The sequence below is a fragment of the Gymnoscopelus microlampas genome (genome assembly GCF_963454915.1).
Source record: "Gymnoscopelus microlampas genome assembly, chromosome: 2".
Classification (NCBI taxonomy): Eukaryota; Metazoa; Chordata; class Actinopteri; order Myctophiformes; family Myctophidae; genus Gymnoscopelus; species Gymnoscopelus microlampas.
The window spans coordinates 42,360,463-42,378,049 of record NC_139939.1 but is presented as its reverse complement, the minus strand read 5'-3'; the positions used below and the strand labels follow the sequence as shown (position 1 = coordinate 42,378,049).

Genomic DNA, 17,587 nt, shown 5'->3' with positions numbered 1-17,587 from the left:
ATTCAGCCAATCCCTGTGGCCTCACCGTTTAAAGGGCCATTATACTTTGTTGCGTGCCGGTGTCGTGGACCAAAAATAGCTGATCACGTGTCGCAGCGACAATTGTGACAGGATAAAGAATCTTTTCTTTGCTAATGTAGGAGGCTTACATAGCAAACACTACCCACGGCACACAATCAATTCATATCCGCTGGCTGGATTTACACTGGCACAAAATGTTGCGGCTGGATCTCCCAAAAGCATCCTAAAAACATAATTTCACATTCCAGCTGTTTGTGTGGAAACATCTCACATGGCAACACTGATACTGTGTTGAATACTACCTTTTTAAATAGAGTAGCTCTGTAAAGATCAACTCAAGGCCACAATAGACTACCATGCAGATACCACTGGATCATGTTGACTGTGTGGCCTTGTTTTTACACAATGTTTGGGGACAAAAATGGACATTTGTATCATCTTTATAGTGCCATGAACATATTTCACTTTCACTGCCAGGAGGTTCATATATTGTGACGAAGCTGCCTTTTCTATTGTAAAATATTATGCAGTATTTTAAATGAATCCTTTACTGCCAAGCAGGTTCTACCCATAAGAACATTTTCAGACCATTCATATTTCCACATATACATTTTTCAAGCTGCAACAAGTTTATGGGTTGGTGGGAGCTGGACTTGAGGTTCATTCTCCGATGTGCCTTATTATGTAAATAATTGTTTATAATTGGATCATGTTGATTTGAAGCAGATGCCATATAATAAAGTGCCGTTATTTCTCTTTTGCGTTACCTGTATCTTACCTCAAACAAACTCAACAGTTTCAGACAAAACGTCAAGGGAGCCAGAGAACCTTGGGGTTGATATAGGAACTTTATTAGACTGCCGCAACAGTAGAAATGAAACACAAAAAAAGCAAAACGTTCCCCCTGATGCTGCCTTGGGCAGGCAGAACTCCCAATACTGTCCTTGGGCTGGTTCCCCATCTCAATACAACCCCCGATATCATTCATTACATAATGATTGTTAGTCCAGAATCACTAGACCTGTACAACTTTGTCAGAATAGAAGGAACAACTAAAAACGTAAGATCATCACTCCATCTTCTCCCCGTCCTTCTGCTCCACATCATGCGAGTAGCAGCATTTGTCTCCATGGGTGCATGTTCCCTGCAGGACAAAGAGGACATTTTCTGTAAGGAAACAGTGGTCTGGGGAATATTTGTTCCCTCACATAAGCTAATTTGTGCCCTCGATTTAATAACTGGTGCTCTTGAATTACTTCATATAGTGCTCTGTTCCTTTTTACAGTATCAATGGTGCAATTCCTATAACCTATTAAAGTTGTACATCAGCTTAAACCCGCATGCTTACACAATGTTTTTACCAATGCTGTACGGCGACAAAAGTTCACTCCTCCGTACTTAAATCTCCAGAGATCCAAGTTTAACTTAAATGCTGTAGATAAGGTGGAGTGATATAAAACTTCTGGTATATGGTTATTATAGCTCAGGCGCTATTTATACCACCTATTCCTACGATTTGGTATTGAGCTTTTAAAGCTTATTTCTGCTGCCTGGCACAGGCTCTCTGTCCGTTTTGGACACCGGGCCCATTGCCTTCCTCTCTGGGTAGACAGGTGGTCTACCATTCACACATTAATTTACAGCTCACTGTTTATTCACTCACAGGTCAAATGAGATCCCATAGCCAGGAAAGATTATGTTGTTGAGCACAAGCATAAAAATGCCACAAATCTTTTAAAAATAAATACAAATTACTACTAATTTGAGGCCAAGAATTATTTAATTTCAGGGAATGGATTCATAATTAAAGGGAACAAATATCCTCATCTGACCCCTGGGGGGCTCTGTACTTCTGACAAAAACAGACTTAAGGTAACTATTATGGATTAAGTGTATATATATATATTATTAACATTCCTTGGTTCTGCCAATGTTCAATCCCACTGGATCAAGTGGGATTCAGATGCCCTTGAAAAGGAGGCAGAGTTGAATGTTTGTCAAAATGATTTAAAAAAGAAGAAAAGAATCGCTGTTAAAGGGTGATTTATTACTGTTGCACACACCAAATATAGCTGATCTACAAGCTCACAATTGCCAGACTGCTGTTTTGTCTTAAGAAGTACAATATAGAGATTAAGTGGTTAACTTTGGTAAGTAAAATGGCTACCGTTTGATGTGACCATCAATTGTTCCTGTGTGGGATGGGTGTTTCCTCCTGAGAGGAGAACTGACCTTCTTGAATCTCTTGCAGGCGTGGCTTTTGAGCTGGGAGGTATCTGTGATCTGGTTCTTTCGCTTGTTCTGAAGCTGTTTCCGCTTGTCCTGGAGGTCAGTGGAGATATTACCTCTGGAGGAGAGGATTAGACAGAGGGGGTTGGGAATTGATAAAGAGATTAGATTGAGGATGGGGCATGAAGGACATACAGAGAAAAATAGGATGTCAGAAAAGTTAACTCATTTAGGACCTGAGGCCGCTTCTACAAACCTTCTAAAGCCTAACAGTTTTCTATATCAGTGGTTCTCAAATTGTTTTCATGTCAAGGACCCCCATCTCCAATTTAGGGGACCAGGGACCCCCAGAAGCAAAGATTTGAGTTAAAAATGTATAATTTTCACGATTTTTAAAAAAATAGCTGATCTACAAGCTCGGAGCGTAGCACAAAGTGACATGCTATGAGCTTGTATATCTGCTATTAGCCAAAGTATAAAATATGGTTCAAATGGTTCAAATCTAAAATTACAGATTCTTTCCAGGTTTTAATGGGTTAAAGGGATAAAAGAAACAGATGGGAGTGAAGGAATATGGAAGAGGAGGGCATTGAGGACGGATAAATAAACCCTGTGAGCTACAGAGGAACTTTTAGTCGCAATGCACACATTGCTAACTTCTTCCATGGAACTATTATTGGACTAATATTGGTACTCCGTTTCTAGGTCATAACTACGGCTTCTCTTCTCTCACTTGCTGGAGTGAGATATCGTTTATTCCAAAGGTTGATGAAGATAGTGCCAACACGTTTCTATTCAGAGTGCATATTGCCCTAGAATATGAACAAACACTACTTATTCATTTTGCAAACTGGCCATGATATAAGTGAGATATTGAACCCCATCTACCCCTATGCGTAATGTATAGGAAAGTGTGTCTAGTGGATAGAGATAGTGTTATCTACCCAGCCTTGGCGCGAGCCTTTGGCCCCCAGTAGGCCTGTGGGTTCTCCTGGAAGCGGGTCAGGTGGCGTTTCCGGGACTGGGGGTTGGCATCCTCCCTCACTGTGAAACATGCCTGGAGGCTGTGGATACACACACACAGCAACGCAACAAACACATTTATTGTGAGCATGGAGACACACACATTCTTTCATGTTGTTGCTGTCGGGCAGAAACCGCCTATTTTGGTGTGTTTTTTCTCGTAAATTAACGCCCTACTTCATCATACAGAAAATAAATATTTTCTTAATTATCCAAAAACAGCCAATGTTGCCCAGCTCTATACAACAGCTAAGAGTTAAAGGTGTTTGATGTGTGGACTGACCTGGGCTCAGTTGAGAGGATCTTGAAGGCAGGACTAGTTTCTGACAGCTTCTCTCTCTTTACGGGATTGGACTTCTCCTACAGTACACATGGTATACATTCAGCAGAGATATTACTATAAAATATATATTTTTAATACTTTAAGTGCATACAAAAAAAATATTAGGATGACAAATTAAAATACATGGCACAAATAACAAGAAATCCAGCATTATTACTGATTACATATCTACTAGTAATGACACCATATTTAAATCTTGTATAATACATTTTCTATAACACCAAACTCAACAACTTTTACAATGATAAAACCTATTAGTCAATGTGACTTATTACGTAACATTAATAAATAGCGGGGCTTAATTTGAAGTCATTTTTTTTTATTTAAGCCTGGCTTCATGCTTCTGGGAATAAAACAGAGTCTCAATTCAAAGTAAGATTAAGGCTCAACTTTTCAAATATAAGATGCACACAGTTTTACTTCTGTTGCAGCAGTGGTGAGTTTGGTTAATCTCTTAAAGCCACATTGGGTATGGTAATGGTAACAGTACATAACTAGTAATTGAGAGTTCTCTGAGCTAGATTTGAAAGAAAAACATACTTTCCTAGCAGCTCTACAATAATAAAAGGATATAGCAGATTGATTCCTGTTCTCTGGACAGATGACACTGAAGTGTGCCATGAATTAAAAAGGCTTGAAACTGACTATACATTTTGCATGACACTTTTCCTGACAGGATGGAGGTGTAAACGAATGCAGAGTGGATGAAGTCACGTGATAATCGGAGCTCAACAAGACTGTGTTCTCCGTTCTTCTAATGCCTAATTTATACTCCATCATACAATGTTGTGAGCTTGTATACCGGATATTTTAGTGTGTTTAAACTAAGCAAGGTTTACCCAGCAGCGCATCACATCCCAGATGACAGCAGGGGGGGCATCCGTCTTGATGGCATTTTTGGAGGCGTGAGAGAGGGAGACCCTGTAACCTGCGTGAAGGAGAGCTGACCTGGGGGGGAGGAGGAGAAGGAGAAAGACATATGAGGTGAATATATTTTCATATATTTTTGAAAATATATGAACATTTTTAACATGGAAATGATTATGGGAGGGCTCTCCCCAGGCTGGCAGAGGGAGAGTAGCGCCAAGGATTACAAGCTTGGGCATTGGCACTGGGTGAAAAATAGGGATTACAAAATCGTGGGATAAAGAATGTAGGAGAAAAACAATCAAAAACATGGAAATGATGACTATTATGCAAAGAAGTATTGCGAATATCTCAAATAACTGTGATTAGTCGATTATGTAATAATTGTGACAGGCCTAATTCCATCAAGAAAGAAAACAGAGATGAAACTCATGTGTATCAGCGAAGGCATGATGTAGTCATCCATCTACACCCTCCCCAGTCAGGGTTGATTGACAGCGACAAGCACATTATTTGGGCAATGACTCAATTTGGGGAGAAGATCTAAATAACTAAATTATATACTAGATATAAATAGAGCGAGAGGGGCTGGGGTTAGTCATATTCAGAGCTCCTTGGTACAGGATCAGTGTGTGCACATATTTGGTAGCATTTGTTTTAACATGCTCTGAGGCGAAATCATGAATCATGGCTGGTTAATCATCATAGCAGAATAATGTCTTTGTGTGTGCAAATGAATGAGTGTGTGTGCATGTGTGTTCCAACCTGAACTGGAGCAGAGGCGGGGTGTTGCAGTGTATGGTGCTGCTCAGGTTATCCACAGTGTAATACAAGGGTACGTCTTCCAGTTCCTGTAACAAATGCCAATGCTGCTTGTTAGAACCTGCCGGTCGTAGACCTGGCAGCTACACAGCTACTGCCGGTTTAATGCACCGCCATCACAGTTCTCTGTGCTTGGTATATATACACGCCACTCTGTGACCTTTTGGGGCGCCCTGTGCCCTCTCTCTCACCTCTGTGACCATGCTGAGCATCCCCTCGATGCGCCTGGCGGTTCCAAAGCGGGAGGGGTTCCCGGACACGGCCGATAGAACCTTCTGGACGAAGGCCGTGTCATGGAGGGGCTCCGCCCAGACAGGACCACCCAGCTATTATGGGCATCATGACAGACAGACACATAAAGAGCGACACAGAAAGACAAAGAATGTGAGACAGAGAAGAAATAACTTAGCATACGGTTGTTGTCGGGCAGAAACCTATTACCGGTATCTCCATATTTTAACTTTCAGATCTACAAGCTCAAAACGTGGCGTGAAGCCACGTGTTTTGAGCTTGTAGATCTGCTACTTTTGACATTTTTTTATTTGAATCCTGAAAAGTAACAGCTTTGGACATACTGTATGAGGTTTCCACCCGACAGACGATTATGTTAGTGTTAAAACTTGATTGTGTGTTCTATACGTGTATATTCAATTATGCATATACATTATTATTTCTAATACATGTAATACTTAGCCTATATACACACATAGCGAGTTTGTGTCCACCATACCTGATGTGTGAGTCCACAGTGTTGGCACTTGGGTCCAACTGGAGGACCAGTCGCGGCTGAGTATTTCGTACTGGAATCACAGCAAAATACAACTTTACTGGAGGAAAGGCATTAGAGGCACTAAAGAGGACCTCATTACTTAGCAATAATTACACATTAGCTCTTTATAAGTAAATACAAAATATGGAGGACAAAAACATAATACAATTTGTTTCAATCAAATGTATTTTTTTTTGCATGAGAGAAGCCTGTGGTCTGAATGAAAGTGGAGATTGCTGGTTCCTTGGTAATACAATCTGGTCATAATCTAAATGTAGCCACCACTGATGAGAAGTCAACTGGAGTCCTACGGACAACCAAAAAAACTCAGCCTTGAATGATGGTCAGATACATTAACATGCAAATCAATACTCTAGGACTTGAACCTGTTAGCAGTGGCTAAACGTTGCTCTTTGATGTTTATATGGCCAACAGAAGACACCCAAACAAACCCAATCATTCCTGTTTTTTTTTACGCCAAAAGGTTGGCATGCCGGTTTTCGGCAATTTCAACAACTGTTGAGAACGGTTCATACCGTTGACTTCACACTCGACACTGCACACCCATGGATCCTTGGATCCTTGGCAATACACCCGATACAGCATTTCACCCAAGTGTGAAGTCGATCGGATGACCGGTTCTCGCGATATGCGAAGGACCGGTATACAGACAGACAGAGATTCCTGGAATGTATAGATAATCTCAAGCAGTCTGGCAAAAAAATCCCTAGTTCAGTAGTTCCCAACCTTTTCTGGATCTGGGCCCAATTGAACATGACCTTGAAAGCATCCGGGTGCCCGCCCATCAGCCATGTTAAGTAGTCAGATGGGCGGGCCATGTGCATTTTCAGAGCACATTTTAACAATCAATCGATTGTGTTCTGGCTTGGTTCAATGGATCTAATGTAGTAGAGTTGAAAATTCCTATTTATTGGTATCACAACGAAAACCCCTTGTTTAACATTAATTGTAATAATATATTATTATCAATAAAATATTTTATTATTTGGGGGCCCACTCGTAATATCCTCACGGACCACCAAGGGGCCCCGGCCCACAGATTAGGAATCACTCACTGCCCTAGTTTATTCATTAGGACATGGTGGAGTTGCTTACTTCTTTCCTTGGGCCGTTTTCTTGCCCATCCGTTGTAAGTAGAAAGCCCCGCAGCCAACACAGTTATACACCAGAGCCTGTTTGCTGCAACACACAAGCACAATGCCATGTTAGAGAGGACACACATGACATACCATTTGAGCATCGCCATTATGCAATTTGATTACGGTATGTGAACGCCCTCGTCCAAGAGTTCACAGAACAATGATTTGAATGCTTTGATGGAGATAAACCCTTTAATCCACCCATGTTTGTGCCAGTATTGAATTATAAAACACATTGAGGACAACTATCATAATGTATAGTACAATCGGTGCATGCATGTACATAACATCAACGTATGTATAATGTGCTTCTGCATGCATGCACATGTATGCACACTTATATGAGCTGTATACCGATAAGGGTCAAATGTACCCAAAAGGGTCCATTTGGTTCCATTTGTACACTCTGACTTAAAAGGGCTAGTTCACCCCAAAAACTCTATGAATTCAAGTCTCCATGGGGTGACTAATCGATAGGAAAAAAAGTCATTTTGGGGGTGAACTTTTAAATTGGGTGGTGAATCCTTTAAATGAACACTGAGGATTTTACTGTCTGGGCATATGCGTGTTTGTGTACGGTGCGTGAGGCCACACCTGGCTGAGTTCTTGACCATGGCCTGTCCCGTGTGGACGCGCACAAAGACGCGGATATAAAAGTCAACGCTGACGGAAAGGAGAGGCTGGATGTAGCGTTGGTACACTCCGGCCCTCTGGTCCAAACTGTGGAGGATGATACGCAGAGCCTGGGGGAGTGGGACACATTGAATTAACCACATGAAACCTACAGCAGCGTTCCCATTCTGGGGAGAACATTCTGTGAAAATAGCAGATCTAGAGCTTGTAGATCAACGGACGAAAGCTCCTGGTCCTGTTTTTTTTTGCAGTAGCAGAGACATACAGAATATAATCCATAATAAGTACATTCATACAATTTGAACACCCTAGAAAAGTAAAATTGCAAAAATCTACATGGGAACAGTAAAAGGAACCTGTTAGTTACAACTCTTTAAAACTTAATTTAGAAATATCAACAGTCAAAAGTAAACAATTGCAGTGGGTTTTGTATAAACTTGTAATACCAAATTTATATTTAGTTCTACGGCAGTGTCCCACGGCCAAAATAGTTAGATCTACAAGCCCGTCAGACGCTGCCATGTTTTGTATACAAAAAGAAAGAGAAAGAAGCGCTGCAGGGATCATTATGTTTTGTATACATTTATAGAAGATCCTTTCCTCACCATCTCATGACAGTATTTGGCCTTGATGGATATGGAGCCGTATTTGCTGTAGCAGGTCTCTCCACTGTTACCTGCCATCACTGCCATGTCTGTGCAGGTCACACACAACAATCCTAACAGAGACAGAGAGATGCAGGGACACAAAGTGACGTGTTGTATGCTTGTAGATCAGCTATTTCTGCTATTTTTTTCAAACTTTTTTTTAAAGTATAAAATTATTAAATGTGTCAGTAATTCATTTGTATATTTAGGCCCTGTGTAATTTGTGATTATGAAGAAAATAAAAAAACAAACAGAAATTAAAATTGTATTATGTTCCAATGTTCAATGCCAAAAAACACAATTAGAATTGTTAATCGCATTATTTGTGTGACAATTAATCGTCAACTTAAATGTGTAATCGTGACAGCCCTAGGCAGGGAGAGGACGAGAAGAGGAGTACACTTTAGGAGGCGAGTGAGAGAGAATGCAATGAAATCTCATTCCAGGAAATGTCTTAGAATATTATTGATCAAGTTGCATAAGGATATACTCGATCTGAAAAGCCTCTCCTCAGCAGCAACGTGCATGCAGTTGCAGTGGCATTTCAGAGGGAAAAAAAACAACGGTATACTGATGTGGCATAACAGGCATAATATATTTATGATCTTCTTCAGGGCTCTTAAAAATGCAATTTATGACCGCAGATCAATTGGGAGAAGTCATTAGTAATAGGTCAGTAGTACATAATGCTACTTTGGGGCAGATATATTTCTTTGAAATAACAAAAAAATAGAGAGAGCAAAGGCCAGTAGATTGGATGAATCCACTTCACGAATGCAGGTATAACAAAAAAAAAAAACAGGTGCCCATTGGATCTAAAGACAATAAGTCATAACCCCCCCCCCCCCAAAAAAAATACCAAGGCACACTGCTTTATTAAAGGAGCAGTTCACCCAAAACATTACTTATTTTATGTCAATTACGCAGCCCATGAAGCCTTGAATTCATGGAGCTTGTTTTTGTTTTTGTCGCATTCCTAAGCCAATAATTTGATGACCGGCGGAAAGATGCTAATGTCTCCGGTAGGAGACTCAAAAGAGACTCTTTGAGTCTCCTAACGGAAACGCAGCCGTCATCAAATTATTGGCTTAGAAATGCGACAAAAACAAAATCTCCATGAATTCAAGGCTTCATGGGATGTGTAATTGATAGAAAATAAGTCATTTTTGGGTGAAATACTCCTTTAAGTCTTTAATAAATGGGCTTAGCCGAGTTTACAGCATGAGTAATGACATCCGGATTGATTGTTTTGGACCTTTACCATAATGAAACAGTGATGGACACCTCCATACTACTGCTTTTCACAAGCAAACTGTTAATTACTTTAGGCAGATAGCCTTTCATCTTCCCGTACAGACAATTTTCAACATCTTAAAGAGGACCTGTGATCAAGAGCCAGATTCTGAAGCTAAGGCTAAATAACTTAAGAGGACCTGTGATCAAGAGCCAGATTCTGAAGCTAAGGCTAAATAAATGCAAGCCAATTCCAAGCCAATATTATTAATGTGGCCTGTACTAAAGCTAAAGAAACTGAGAAGACGGCGATCTCCTGCAACAGAAACAAAAGGAACCAGGAGAACAACAAAAGTTAAACTTTGTGGGGTGTCTGGGTGGCGCAGGGGTCAAGTTTCTGAGGTTCAAATAAATAAACAATTCATAAATAATAGTACAAGCTATATTGATTCATTATGATGGATTTTCTACATTACACTACAAGATATTGATGCCTTGGTAGAACCTATACTGCCCAGCTTGGAATAAAACCCCACTAATCTTTGTTCAAATATGTTCTATACTTTTTTTTAAATATCTAATCAATGGAACCTGGAAGACAATGAGGTTAAGATGGAACTTGGAAGACAATGAGGCTCAGATTGTACAAATTCGAGCACACATAATGTATAAATGATATTATTGCATCATCAGCTAGATTCTTTCAGAGTCAAGCCGTCTGTCTATTAGTCCAGGGGCCAGGCCATATTTTGGTACCACCTAAGGTGACCGTAAAGTTTTTGTATTTTTGTCTTCCTACATGTCTCTAGTTTATATTTTGGTATGATAACCCTTCCAATCTTGTAGCTTAATGGCAGTTATCACTACCTACTGGCTAATGTATCCGGTAGGAGACACAAAGTAGAATCTTTGTGTCTCCTACACCCGGGCATCAAATTATTGCGACAAAAAACAAAATATATCCATGTATTCAAGGCTTCATAGGGTGTGCAATTGATAGAAAATAAATCATTTTTTGGGTGAACTCCTCCTTTAAGTTTCCCAGGGGGACTCTCTACCCATTCAGCTATGACCACCCTAGACCGAAGGAGGGTCAACTTTTACAAGCTTATGGAAAGCAGTCTTTTTGCAAACACCAAAAATCTGAGAAGTTATCAATTGCACACCACATGAAGCCTTGAATACATGGATATATTTTGTTTTTTGTCGCAATAATTTGATGCCCGGGTGTAGGAGACACAAAGATTCTACTTTGTGTCTCCTACCGGATACATTAGCCAGTAGGTAGTGATAACTGCCATTAAGCTACAAGATTGGAAGGGTTATCATACCAAAATATAAACTAGAGACATGTAGGAAGACAAAAATACAAAAACTTTACGGTCACCTTAGGTGGTACCAATTTGTGAAAATATCAGTGTTGGCCCCTGGACTATATAGAGGAAGTGAACGGCAAGTGAATCAGGCTGAAACCTCGGCCCAAATATGTAGCCATACATCATAGACATGTCATAGACCAGTGGTTCTCAAACTTTTTCATGTCAAGGACCCCCAAAGTGACACTTATTAGTCCGCAGACCCCCATTTGAAAACATATGCCAGCTATGGACCCCCATAAGAGAAGGTTTTTACGGCTCTAGCAGTGATTCTCAACCATTTTAATTTCAAGGACCCCCAGTTTGACATGCATGGGGGTCCATGGCCACATGAGATCATGTTGTTATTATTAGTTAGTAATCTACAGTTAGAAGCCCAATAAGGAAGGGAGGCGATTAACACACCTCCTTCACCGACAGCCTGAACGGCAGCATCCAGGAATGAGGCGGGGCTGCCGTACGGGTCCAGATCAATGACATCATAGCGCTCCTTCTTTCCTCGCTTTTCGTACATCAGCATACTGGTGAGGGAAGGGTTGGAGAGCCAAAAGTTGCACCATGTAAAAAGGGATGAGACAAGAGTGTGACAGACATGAATAAGTGAGGCGAGAGAGGAGAGGAAGTGTGACAGCAAAGTATTGAGAGCCTCAAGTTGGCAGCATACTTCAAAAGCAGTTTACTTTATTTTTTCACATCAAATTCTCTATGGATTGTTTTATAATTGATGCGGCTCCCCTCCGAGTGTGTAATTGTTAGACCCTGGCCACTGTATACAGTGCTGGAACTGTGATTTTGCCACCTGGATCTGACTGCAGAAACAAAATAAATGTTTGGTGCTCATGTTGCCACTTGCTTACATGTGTATGTTTTTGCTTTGATTGTTTTGCTCCTGCTCTGTACAGCACTTTGTTCAATCTCGGTTGTTTGTGTTTAATGTGCTCTATAAAGTAATTGATTTGATTTGATGACCACCGCTTCGATTTGTGGCCAATCACACAACACTTTGCATACTGTAGGTGTCTCTGTGGTGGTGTAGGAAATCTTGGAAGTGCAAGAACTGCCGAAACGAACTTTGGCAAGTCAATGCATTTATTGTTTGTTTTTTCTCTGCTATTACTTCATTTTCCGAAGAAGTATGCTGCAGCCTTCAACCAGGTAAAAAAAAAAAGAGAAGGAAGCACTGTGGAAGTGAAGTGCACCTGGCATCCTTGCAGCTGGCCTGGAGCAGGTGTGTTACCCCGTTGTGCTGGGCGTTCCTGGAGATGAGGGCCGCTGCCTTGGCTGAGAAGTCGTTGGCGGTGATGGAGCGCAGGCCAGGGACCTCCAGGGCAAAACGCACAGAGCGCAGGCCTGATGCTGCCAGCCCCTCCAATACATACAAGCCATTCTGAGTTTGAGTGGGGGTGAGTAAATAACTTAATTTCACTTATGAATATACTATACTATTGACTGAAATATGATATGGGTATGAGAAAGCATTTTTTTAAATATATTTAAGATTACAAAAGGATTAAATTGTCAAAACAGGAATAAAACAACTCAACATAATAAAATTAAATAAATAAGAGACAAATAAATGCTGCTACCCGTTTAGTTTTCTGTTGACAAATGTCGATTACCAACATTTATTTCGCTATTTTACAGCAAAAGTAAGCAGTGTACCAATGATGGGATTATTTGTCTGTTGCAACTGTCAAAGGAAAACGTGGTACCAGCTAATGCCTCTTATTCTGCATCTAGCCCTAGACATTCACACATTGCATGTAATCCAATACAGCCATAAACACCCTCTTTGGATTCACCTTCGTGGCATTCCAATTATAACTGTGTACTCTCACCAAATCATTAATTGCTGTGACTGGTTGGCAATCAGCTCTTGTCATATAGGATCAAATCCATTTTTTTTATGTTCTGGCAGAATATATATATATATATTTAGTAAAAGTTTCCATGAGATTCACACAGACTATATTCTTTGTGAACATTTACAGCAGCAGCACTAAAAACAGTAATCGATGAGCTCAGCTCTGCTCCAGCCTATACTGGGGTTGCCATGCCAACGCACCTGGCAATTTGTGATTACGTACATACACTCATTGAAGGTTTACATAATGTTTAGTGCTGCTGTGAATGCCATCCTGTTGACAAATTAGAATGCAGCAGAGGTGAATCCCCACAGAAACGGTTTTGAGCGTTCTATAGTTTCATATGGAATACATATAAGTAAGAAAGGCAGGAATATAAGCCGTTTTTTAGGGCCGATTCTACACCCTGTATCCAGTCCTGTACCTCACATTTCTCCCCCACATTTGCGGTCACAAGTGGCTGTCTTCCACTTTTCTCGTCCGTCTCCCTGTCTTCCTCTGGCTCGGTTTGCTTGTCCGTTTCCTTGTTTTCCTTTGACAGAGTAACCACCACCCTCTCTTTCTCTCCTGGAACGACCACTTTCACTCCTCTCCGAGCCATCTGCTCCCTCGCAAACTCTGTGACCACAGCACACCTGGAGAGGGCATAGAAGACAGAGGAAGACCCAGATATAACCGCTGGCAGAGCCTCCAACTACGGGGAGTGATCTTCCAATCAGAGGGCAAGGCCACTGGCTCAAGAAACCTTGTGTAATCTACCTGTAATCATTGTTCTAACATTATATAAACAGAAGTTAGTAGATCTTTTCAAGACAAAAGGAGATACATAAATGGAAACATTTTATAAATTGTACCTCCACAGATTCAGCGGCACCTCACCGGCTCATGTTTTACTTTAGAGCGTACCAAGAAAGAGTTGAAAGAGTGCCAGAACATAAATAAATATGCCATAAATAAGAACCAATAATATAGATTACTCTATCTATGGCATGCCATTTCCATAGACTTTTGAAAGTGGTGCGTATCGAACATGCGGAGGCTGCAACCTATTAGAGGTGGTGGTCATCTCAACAAATGACTTCAGAGAGAGACTTTGGGGGTTTTTACTTTTGGCTTTGGTGTATCCAAGTCTCAATGAATGTACTATTCTGTACACAGGCTGATTGTCCTTTGTGGTATAATGTGGTTATCTTATCTGTTATTGGTAAATAGAAATATTTTTTACACACTCTACTCAGTATATGTACTATATATTTTGTGTATGATGGATGGTGCCGTAATTAGGCCTCCTGGACACGATGTGTATGTAAGGACTGAATCACTGAAACTAGGTGGACTATTCTTTCGAGCCACGCACCGAGGAAGACCCACCCAGGCGGGTCAAAAACGGTCTGCATTCTCCTTACATGCCTTTTCATTAATTTTCAAATGGTCAACATTTTGCCCTAAACAATAAAGGCGTTTTAACTAATCTATATCCTTGGCTCCACATGAGTGGGCCTTGAGTAAGTCCAAGGGCTTCTCTTTTTTCTCTTTTTTTCTGTATGTATATACTATTGACTTTGTGAGCAGTGCACCTTGCATTCACCGGGTCCCTTTCCCTTCTCAATAAGATTGAAATCCTTAAGACCCTGCCTACAGAGTGTTTAATGTCAACAAAGATAGAGAAAATGAGGCTAAATGCTACATAAGGTACACGTGAGTGAGCTGACAAGCGGAACCCACTTAGACAAGTGCTGAATCAGTGTTAACTTACGTCAAATCTCTGTTAAACTCCTGGACCGGGTTATAAAAAACTTCATTGGCACTGGGAAACAAGATCGCCGCCTTGCCCTCTCTGACCACCTTCTCTCCGGGTAACAGTCCAGTTTGGGGTCCTTCCCCGTCATTGTCTGTCAGACTCTGCCCTTCTTCCCCATGTGGTGCTAATAATATGGTAGGGGACCGAGGCTTTGTGTCCTCCCCAGCCACGGTGGTGTTTGGATCCTGAGGGTCCTGAATGGCTCGTAGGGGCTCCATGGATCTCAGTCCCCTGTTGGCAGCAACAATGCCAACGGTCCACCTATGTCTCTGCTGGAAGATAGTACGTCTGCAGGACTGTCTCCAATTATGGCCAATGAAATGGGGCAATAGTTGGGCTGTTCGCACCACCAGCATAAAGGATGGAGGTTCCTATCAACAAACACAAGACAAACGTCAGCCTGATCAAGTCAACATCATTTGGTGATTGAAGAGTTTAGGTGCAGTAGTCTTGGATCAAGACTATCATAGTGATGTATATTTGATCGAGTCTGACTTGAGTCAGAATCGATAAACTACATCTATGATAGTCTTGATCCAAGGCTGTGATTGCAGGAGATAAATGACAAGCAGATGCAACCAAACATCTGCATGGAAAACTGTTGCTGCATCTTGAGCTTAAGAATGTGACAGAAGCGACCCAAAATAAGCACTATCATCATGGTGACATTATGAAATAGAATGACTTTACGCTTTCACTAAAGAGGTCTTGCTCTAGCTTTTATCAAACGGTTGATTTAGGTTTTAACAGTCACAAGGTACAGCCTACAGTCCAGATACACAAAGTACTTCAGTTGCATCATATAAAGTTAGCTAACTCGCTAACTAGGATACATCAGATCAGATAAATACCTGCAGTGCTTTCTCCCAGATGGACACGCGTATTCTGGTGTTTATTCTTTTATTTTCTTGTCTAAAAAGCGACAGGTGTTAAGGTGTGAATGTTTACTGTGCTGTTCACACACGTTAGCACATGGAGGCAGACATGACGGTTGGACCACAACTACGGAAGCCGACGAGGTTCCACATGAAACGCAGTATGGAACAGCGTTGCCAGTTTCTGTGAGAGAATTAAGCAACCAGGTCTATGAAAACAGTACAAGCCCAAAAGAAGGGACTAATGATAGGCCACATTGAGCACTTTTAAACCTTTACATACATTGGTTATTTGAAAAAGGCCAATCCACAAGCTCACAAATTGTAAATCTGCTATTTTCAAATAAAATCTTGGAAAACAAGTGACAAATGTGGAATATGTTTGAAACATTTTAAAGGAGTAGTTCACCCCAAAAATGACTTATTTTCTATCAATTACACAACCCATCATGAAGCCTTGAATTCATGGAGATGTTTTAGTTTTTGTCGCATTCCTGAGCCAATAATTTGCTCAGTAGGAGACTCATTTTAGTCTGGCCATCAAATTATTGTCTCAGGAATGTGACAAAAACAAAAACAAAATAATCCATGAATTCAAGGCTTCATGGGGTGTGTAATCGATAGAAAATAAGTAATTATTTGGGTGAACTACTCCTTTAACAACACAAATCTGGTACAAAATACTTTCAGTACTTTTTATTTTATTGTACATATTTCTTGTTTTTCATACCAGTAACCTGTAAGCTGATTGTATGACATTCTGCATAGTAGTGTATATTTGTATGTCTTCTTAAATGTCATCATGATTTGAGTACACGGGTATCTCATTTTAAATAAGCCAAGTGCTTTTATGAGCGATCCAGTTTAGAGGACCTTGTATTGTGAATTATACTTCCATGTACTTTTACCATGTCTTTCTAAATAAAGTATATCAATCAATCGATCAATCAGATGGGGGAGTCCGCTGAGTTGATACATATTCATTTGGGGGTCCTTGCCTTTGATTGATTGAATTGATTGATTTAATTCTTTATTATCAGCTTGCAAAAAAAGCACAGGAAAGTACAGTTCAAGGTCTGCTAAGAGGATTTTAAACCCAAGAAAGCTTATGGCTTGTTTCCAGTATTTGAGAACCACTGATACAAACAACTGGTTTTAAACAACATTACACATGCAAGCCCAAAATAAACTACACTTTAGAAACAAGGCAAAAAAACAACAACAATATTTACAAGCAACTTTACAGAAAAACAAGCCCAAAGTCGCTTATGATAAGCGGACATGGCAACGCTAGTATGCAATCGCCGTTTCTTTAGAGAACGCCCCTCTGGGCGACGCAGCGTAAGGTAATGCAACTGGTGTAATGTAAGGACACCAGGACAGAGGGGGTCATTCATTCAACACTGTTACCCCGCACACGCACACACACACACACACACACACACACACACACACACACACACACACACACACACACACACACACACACACACACACACACACACACACACACACACACACACACACGCGCGCACTCTGGCCTACTTTTAGTGCGCAGAACGTGCCAGAACCAAAACAATGTTAACATTTATAACATAATCTAATTTCATCTGATCTCCTCCTTGTGTAATTATTATGATGCATTTAGTTATTGCCTGGCTGGCTATGGACAATGTATGGACTTGGGCCATCAATAATGGCCCATTATTATATGGCTATGTATGGACAATAGTGTTCTAATTATCACAGGCCTTTTATGCACGGATTTTGAGGTAGACGTTCTACTGAGTAACCTATGTCACAGACGTATCATTTGTCCATCACAAACGCATGACCCGTACAATTAAACAACAATTAATTATCTCATAGTACAATTATGCAATATATATTATATCTAAATGAGGTTTTTGTTTTTTTACACAA

The 17,587-nt window shown here is 40.6% G+C and overlaps 1 protein-coding gene across 1 annotated transcript; it reads right to left on the bottom strand.

Moving 5' to 3' along the window:
• Position 1: 1 nt before the first annotated feature.
• Positions 2-15,835, bottom strand: trmt1 (tRNA methyltransferase 1). Its single transcript, XM_084045173.1, has 16 exons — positions 15,641-15,835; positions 14,745-15,160; positions 13,413-13,623; positions 12,323-12,510; positions 11,529-11,644; positions 8,473-8,585; positions 7,829-7,977; positions 7,191-7,274; positions 6,036-6,105; positions 5,497-5,631; positions 5,249-5,334; positions 4,456-4,564; positions 3,557-3,633; positions 3,195-3,314; positions 2,254-2,368; positions 2-1,165 (listed from the first exon to the last, which is right to left on the bottom strand). The coding sequence occupies exons 2-16, from the start codon at positions 15,143-15,145 to the stop codon at positions 1,091-1,093; spliced, it is 2,049 nt and encodes a 682-aa protein (XP_083901299.1). The 5' UTR covers positions 15,146-15,160; positions 15,641-15,835; the 3' UTR covers positions 2-1,090.
• Between the last annotated feature and the right edge of the window lie 1,752 nt (positions 15,836-17,587).

What these genes read in the sequence shown, in the direction of transcription:
- trmt1 (XM_084045173.1), bottom strand. Translation starts at nt 15,145, where the DNA reads ATGCTGGTGGTGCGAACAGCCCAACTATTGCCCCATTTCATTGGCCAT. An exon ending in AAAACGGCCCAAGGAAAGAA is followed by an intron (nt 6,106 to 7,190) that starts GTAAGCAACTCC and finishes CTGTGATTCCAG; the next exon opens with TACGAAATACTCAGCCGCGA. An exon ending in CCTGCAAGAGATTCAAGAAG is followed by an intron (nt 1,166 to 2,253) that starts GTCAGTTCTCCT and finishes TTTGTCCTGCAG; the next exon opens with GGAACATGCACCCATGGAGA.